Source organism: Austrofundulus limnaeus, unplaced genomic scaffold (genome assembly GCF_001266775.1).
Source record: "Austrofundulus limnaeus strain Quisiro unplaced genomic scaffold, Austrofundulus_limnaeus-1.0 Scaffold86, whole genome shotgun sequence".
NCBI classification, from domain to species: domain Eukaryota; kingdom Metazoa; phylum Chordata; class Actinopteri; order Cyprinodontiformes; family Rivulidae; genus Austrofundulus; species Austrofundulus limnaeus.
In genome coordinates, this window is record NW_013952488.1 from 261,045 (window position 1) to 268,501 (window position 7,457).

Genomic DNA, 7,457 nt, shown 5'->3' on the forward strand with positions numbered 1-7,457 from the left:
TATCCTGATAAATTGTGTCTCCTGGATAGAGTGAATTTAATTGTGGTTGGATGAGAAGTGTAAATGTATTCTGACACCCTAGCTGCACGCCGCTAGAAAAAACATTTTTTGGAGAAGTCACCTCCCAATAAATGTCATTTTGAAAATCTAACTGCTCACTTTTACTCAGTACTGTTACTTTTTATACTTAAGTAGATTTTGTGTCAGAAATTTAAGTACAAAAAATATCAGATACTTTAAGACTTTTACTCAAGTAATATTTTTAGAGAAGACTTAAACTTTTACCAACGTATTTTTATGATAAGACACTTGTACTTTTACTCAAACATCACTTTGAGGTACTTTATACAACACTGGTATTATTTATATTTGTTTGTGGAGTTCAGCCTGTTTGTTTTTGACATCAAGGTTTGCAGTTTTGTGCTGAAGAGTTATTTATCTGTGGTGCCGAGCTTCCTGTGGTTTTAACCAGAAACCACAGCATCTTTGATGCTTCCTCTGATCTGAACAAGATGGAAGACAAACATTTCTGATTCTATAGAAGAGAAGATAAACATCTTGCATAAATTGTTTGAGCTGGTGTGTCTTGTTAGCAAATCATCTCATAAACCACTAGGTTCATTTTAATGAAACTCACAGGAAGTAATCCCTTTTGAATTCAGCTCAATTCAAGATGGCCGCCACGGCTAAATGCCCTTGAAAAAGCACAAAATGGCTGAAGAATGAGCTAAAATCAGGTATGGTAGTAACCAAAGGTGTCAAGTWATAAATTAAAAATACTTTATTTACTTATATAGAAATTTTCTTTTTCATAAAATTGTTTACTTACATCTTCAGGCAATCATCTTTGCTTTCTACTATTGCATTTAAAAAATGCAAAAATTATTTAATTTATATTTTATTTCAGCTTGTTTTTATTCAGGCTTGCCATTGTTCAGAAATAAATGCAAGTATAAATACTATCCAGAGCTCTGGAAAAATTAAGAGACCACTTTAAAATGATCAGTTTCTATGATTTTACTCTTAATGTTTGAGTAAAATGAACATTGTCACTTTATTCTATGAACTACTGATAACATGTCTCTGAAATTCCAAACAGTTTAGTATTTCTTTGCAGAAAATGAGAAATGATCAAAATGATGACAAAGATTCAGTGCTTTCAGACCTCAAATAATGCACAGAAAACAAGGTGATATTCATTTAGAAACAACGTTTTAACTCRGGAAGAGTTCAGAAATCAATATTTGGTTGAATGCTTTCATTCAAATACAGGGAAACAGTGCAGTGGTCTCTTAATTTTTTTCCAGATCTTTATATGCGTGTTGCCTCCTGGATAAAGTGAATTTAATTGTGGTTGGATGAGAAGTATAAAATACCATTCTGACAGCCTGTTGATTTGTACGATCTATCACACCTGTAGCATGAAGATGAGTGTGACAGAGATATACAAGTATGCAGCTGAAACAGGTGCATCCCAAATTATTTTATTATGTTATAGTCATTATTTTTACAGAAGTGCTTTTTGTGGAGGTGGTTGTACTCTAAGCTTTTATCCTTAATGGCTTTTTTTCCTCTATACTTTTACTTTTATACTTTAAGTAAGTTTAAAACTATTACTTTTACACTTTTATTTGAGTAAAACGCTTGAGTTGATACTTCTACTTCATAAAATGGAGTTTAAACGAAAATTCAACTCTGGAAGACTATGGCCTCACCTGCTCCCGCTGATCTCCACATCTCAAGCTCAGCTGTGTGCAATCACAATCCCAGCCTCATCCAATCAGCTCCTGTCTACCAGTGCATAAATACYAGTCATCTCAAYCGCCCCGTCTGCATGCCAGCTGACCRTCAACCTACCACCACCCCTCCTCCACCCTTTATCTTCTGAAGAGGGTGCACTTGATCCAGTTGCATGCCTCTTTCCAGTCCTCTAACCCAGCTGGTCGAGGCAGAAGGCCTCCTGCCCTGAGCCTGGTTCTGCCGGAGGTTTCATCCTGTTATCAGGGAGTTTTTCCTCTCCACTGTCGCTCAGGATGGGAGTCTGTGATGAACTGATTCAACACAACCTGCTGGCTTCCTCTTTGAATTATTTATTTTTGACCTCCACCACCAGTGTCGGGCCCCAGGGGGATGAAATCTCCTTCCCCTAACTCAAAGCATCTCGTATGAGATTTCAGCTTCACTCAGCGCTCTCGTCCTCTGCCGGGGTCGAGCGCCAAACTCCAATGCCATTGATGTCAGTAACCATGTGGTCCAGTCATGTCAATAAACCTCCTAATTCCAGTCTGTCTTGTGAGTCTTTCCAGGTTGGACTGTATTTTTAACCCCTACATCTATTTTAAGTAATAAATGCTAACACACGTCAAACCCCTTCTGACTTTTATATGTTGCTAAACCCTCAAAAATCAATAATTTTCATTAAAAAAATCCATATTACTCAATGTAATACGAAGCGGGGACTTCAAGCAGACTGTCGGCCGTGGGAAAAGAATGGGGCGGAGATAACAGCACAGAGGAGCAGGGAGAGGTGGGGAACTTATAGCAGGAGGGTGGGTTAGGAGATGGTTATTTTATTTTATTTATGTGTTTTTTTTACATCCTACATGCTCTGAGACATGAAATAAATTCGAAACTGAATTTTGGAAAAAAAAATCTGTGAGTTTTCTTAATACATACGTTTACGTGCAAAATGGGGGAAAAACTGTGTAATTTATGAACAATCCTGACATGCATGATGACAGTTTGTGGAAAAATGTCATTTCACATTTCGCCATTAACTATAGGAAGTCAGTTCTATCTGCAAAATATCTCATGAATCACTAGACGAATTTAATGAAACTTGCTGTGGAAACAGGGGCGGAGCCAGAGGGGTGGTCAGGATGGCAAGTGCCACCCCTGGCACCTGATTGGCCGACCCAAGTGCCACCCCCAATCGATTGACAAGTGGGGGTGGGGGTCTCATTTAGAGATAAACATGGCCWGTTAGAGCTAACACAAAGTAAATATCTGCCATGAAGCTGTATTATCTAGTGTAGACGGAACATGAAGAAAATAATAACTTTTCTAAACCACTGATTTAATATAAAGCAACAATTCCACCTCACCGAATTTCAGCGCAATATATATATAAATGTCGATAGATTTTAGGCATTTCTTTAGCTTTGATGGACATCTTGGATTCTTTATTTGATTTTAGTATCTGTTGGGTATCGCTGTCAGATACCACAACACAAAATTTTAGCTTAATTAGTCTTGAAATGGCTAAATTACAGCCATGTAAACTTATGGTGGACATTTTAAATTTTCAAATTGTTTTCTTTGTTTATACATGCCCCTCCCCCCCTACATAACACCTGTACCACCCCTTGCAAAAAAGTCTAGCTCCGCCCGTGTGGAAAACACAAAAAATGGCTGGTTTAATTCATTTGACAAAAATTGGGCTAAATTTGGTTTGGCTGTAGCTAAGAGTCACTCACAACACAAACATCGAGAACTTATCCTTCAATGCTCAGAGTGTTAGCATAATAATAATAATACTATCTCACAAATCACTGGATAGGTTTTGACTAAACTTTCAGGAAGTAATTATAATTATTTTTTTTCCTGAATTCTTAATTTTTTGTTTTGGTTTTAATCAGTCAGCACATGATTTGTTAAAAGAGTGTAAAATGAGGAAATGAGAAAATAAACGATGGATCATTTGCAAAAGTTTTGCATTTATTTGTAATATTTTAAAAYGTTCTCAGTACAAAAATAGAAAGCTTATAATGGATCTCTTCGGCGGACCTTTCGTCAGGGCCTCCCACGAGTTCTCACAGGTTTCTGGTTCTCCTTCTCCATCATGATGTTCTTCACCCACTCCTGAGACGGCTCCACACATACCCTCTCCAGTTTCTTGCCTTTCTTCTTCACAAAGCTGAAACAGAAACCAGAAATTCAAGTAAATCTATCTGCACGCATACTTTACTTTTACTTCTTTRTGGCATGTATTTATTCAAAGATTTAGATGTGAGAGCACAAATWTGATTCTGAACTAAGCAGAAAAGTGAGGAGACACTTACATCACACCYTCCATCGGACACAGGGGTTCTGTTTTGTGGACTCTCACCACTTGGCTCGTAATCAGAGGTGTAGAGGAAAACCCAAAGCAGCACAAGTTTGGATTGTGGCTGCCTGAAACTATAACGAAGACAGAAATTAGGTTAAAAATCAACACAAAAATCATCACACAAGTTGTTTTTAATGTTTTTTTATACAACATACTTAAATCAACTTTGTTTTTTACCCTGTACTACTTACAACTTTAATTTTTTCTTATTTGTAATATTCACTAAAGTGCGCTACAGTTTTGTTATCTATATGGATTTCAGTGTGGATAACAAAACAAGATATATTTAATTATTAAAAAAATAAAAGTAGTATTCTACACTGAGCTTACTTTCTTTGACCAAAATGGCAAGAGATGAGAAAAGCAAGAGGCAGGTGGCCATAGTGACGGGGCTCTTCATCATCATCATCATCTTCTCGTCTGTTGTCTGTCAGAGCTGCTCGCTTGTCCAACCGGGTGTCTTCAGTCCTCTGCCCTGTTTGCTCTCTGCACAGCCTTCCACTTTTATTGTGCTGCTTCCCGTGTGTGTGTGTGTGTGTGTGTGTGTGTGTGTGTGTGTGTGTGTGTGTGTGTGTGTGTGTGTGTGTGTGTGTGTGTGTGTGTGTGTGTGTGTGTGTGTGTGTGCGTGTGCGTGTGCGTGTGTGGGCAAACCTGTTCCATGACGAAACAGAGACCGTGATCTGTAACTGTCTTACCTGCAAACAACCTGCGGTCATGTGGTCACTGCTTCTCAAAAAGCAGGAGGCAGAGGGGAGGAGGGGGGACAAGATGCTGTGGTGAGACAGAAAACATCTCATCGCTGCTTCAGTTCCTTTATTCAAATGTGTGTGTGTGTGTGTGTGTTTATGCATGAGCATTTTTGCACATTTGTGCAGATGCACTGTGGCTTATTGCAGCTTCTCTACCTGTTTCTGCTTATACGTGTTCCTTATGGTTTCAGCTGGTGTTGGAGAAATGTCAGAAGTTTTATTTGAAACCTGCTGCACTACAAATGAATCATTCCTTAAATGGATTGTGTTGTGGTTTGGGTTGAATGTTTTTTAGTTATTTTATCAGTTTAGTGTGCAACACGCTCTAATAGGCAATACAGTGTTTTATGTTGAGCGAGGAGAAAAACATAAAAAAGAGAAAATAACACATCCTTTCAAGAAGTATTCAGCTTGAATGCTGACGAAGAGGTTTGCAGACTGAGGTGACAGAAAGTGAAGGGACGAATGTAGGAGGATGTGGCGAATGGTTAGCCCCCTTATCAGAAAAACCACAACATAAATTTCCATTTCTACGTTGCTCAGGTGGAGCAAAAAGTTTTTATTGTTAAGTTATTATCTACTTAATAGATCGAGATTTCCCACTCTTCAGTGTCAGCATTCAATCTAAAAAAAAAAAAAACTACAGCTGTTTCCTTCACTTGTAATCTTTGAGTAGCCACACCAGGAAAGCCATTTGGTCCTCATGTTTGGTCTGGACCAAAAGCAGACTTTAATTTGTTTTGTTTTTGTTAGGTGAGATTTACATTGTGCTTTTTTGCAAGCGGACTATWATTGATAAGCAAAGCCACCCGGGTGACCATCATGTACAAGTCTTAACCACTAAGTTTGAAACAGAAATTATACGTTTATTCAAAAAATTTGATCCAACCTGACATCTTCTGTTTCAAATATCTATTTTCATGCCATTATACTCTCAACCATGTCGTACTGTTTACCTGTTTGGTCTCTTACAACAAATGAAAYCTTAGAGCCCATAGTTAGGCTCTACAACAGGGCCTACAAAATTCATAAAAAACTTCCTGGTTGGACTCATCTATATCTCTAAACTTTTTGTGGCATACAATGATGGCATGAGGCTACTACTCAGAGTGCCTAGATGGAGCAGTGCTAGCCACGTGTTTGTACAGAATGCTGTCCCCACATGTGCAGCTGTGCTCAGCAACCTCATGTATAAATGCATGTCTAGGTTATCTGTGTCATGCAATAATGTAACTGCAGTTTTAGTAAATCCTGTTTTTAGTACAGTGAGATTTTTCTCAAGATTGTGGAAACATTGGGATCATCATTTATTTGTGACTCAGTGAATATGTCATGTTTATTTTTATTCTTTCTCTTATTTTGTTTTTACTTTTTTTTTCTGCTATGGACCTTTACCAAAAGAAGGTAAAACAAATCAGTTCTGGATGTAGAGTTTCATTCAAATACATCTAGTTCAATCTAGTGTGATCAGTTAGAGCTAGGGGTGTGCGTATCCATCTAAATRTCGATAGTATCAATAGAAAGTATTTTATGCTCTGTTGGTGACATTTATACTTTTATTTTTGTTACGTTCTTGATATTTTGTCTCATTTTTGTACTGATGACTTTATTTTTCTTAAATTGTACAAAGTAGAAGATAAAAGAGGAATTATTTTTCTTATTTTTATACTGTTGCATTTTATATTGCTGTAGTTAATAGAAAACATTTTTTCCTAAAATGTTTATTATGTGTTATATCATAATTGACTAATTAAATCATAAAATTATTCAATGAACAATACATTTCAATTAAAAAGTGACGTATCAGCGATATTAGTCCTGTATTTACTTGGTATCGGATTAACACCAAAGTTCACRGTAAGTTTGGGATCAATCTCAACTAATACCACATTATATTTTAGCTCAATTTATTTAAAATTCATCAAGTTCTTGCYTTTTTTTTTTTTWACTCAGACTGATTCTCTGTGCYGGCCATCTTGCTAMCAGTACAGACTAATGTAACATACTGTATTTATTCAGTCGCTGTAAACTGGTTCAGTGCAAATGTATAGTTTGTATTGAAGCTTCAGCAGTTAGTTTAGTTCATGTTTATCGTTAAAGCAAATGACCTGAACCTTTGCAGACCAACTAACGAACAAACATTTTACTTTACTTTTCTTTCTACATRTTACTAACGATCATTTCAAGGTTGTTGAAGAAAAACTTTTGTATAACCGTTAAGTCAATTAGTACTTTTGTCATTCAGGGTACGGTATTACTAACTGTTTTCTACTCAAGTCATACCAATAAGCAACAAGTTATTAGGCATTTATAACTTATGGACAAATGATTTGTCATGTCTGGTTTCACAAAGTCATGAAGACATAACATTTTCTTTTCCTGTACAGGTATGAGAGTGGTAAAAAAAAGTTTAAAAAAAATCCCCCGAAGGCTGACTTCAGCATAAAGTCACCATGTGCCAACTCAAACGGAAACCTGTGGTTTGTATCAGAGGCGGTGGTACGATGCATAAAGCCGATTGTGTAAAAACCAGCAAGGTAAAAAAAAAAAACTAAAATTATATTGAGCTTTATAAATGTCACATCATATGTGTGCAGTTT

At 36.8% G+C, this 7,457-nt stretch overlaps 1 protein-coding gene across 1 annotated transcript; it reads right to left on the bottom strand.

The window, feature by feature from the left end:
- Positions 1 to 3,704: 3,704 nt before the first annotated feature.
- Positions 3,705 to 4,694, bottom strand: LOC106520002 (C-C motif chemokine 4-like). Its single transcript, XM_014011893.1, has 3 exons — positions 4,439 to 4,694; positions 4,062 to 4,179; positions 3,705 to 3,916 (listed from the first exon to the last, which is right to left on the bottom strand). The coding sequence occupies exons 1-3, from the start codon at positions 4,518 to 4,520 to the stop codon at positions 3,793 to 3,795; spliced, it is 324 nt and encodes a 107-aa protein (XP_013867347.1). The 5' UTR covers positions 4,521 to 4,694; the 3' UTR covers positions 3,705 to 3,792.
- Between the last annotated feature and the right edge of the window lie 2,763 nt (positions 4,695 to 7,457).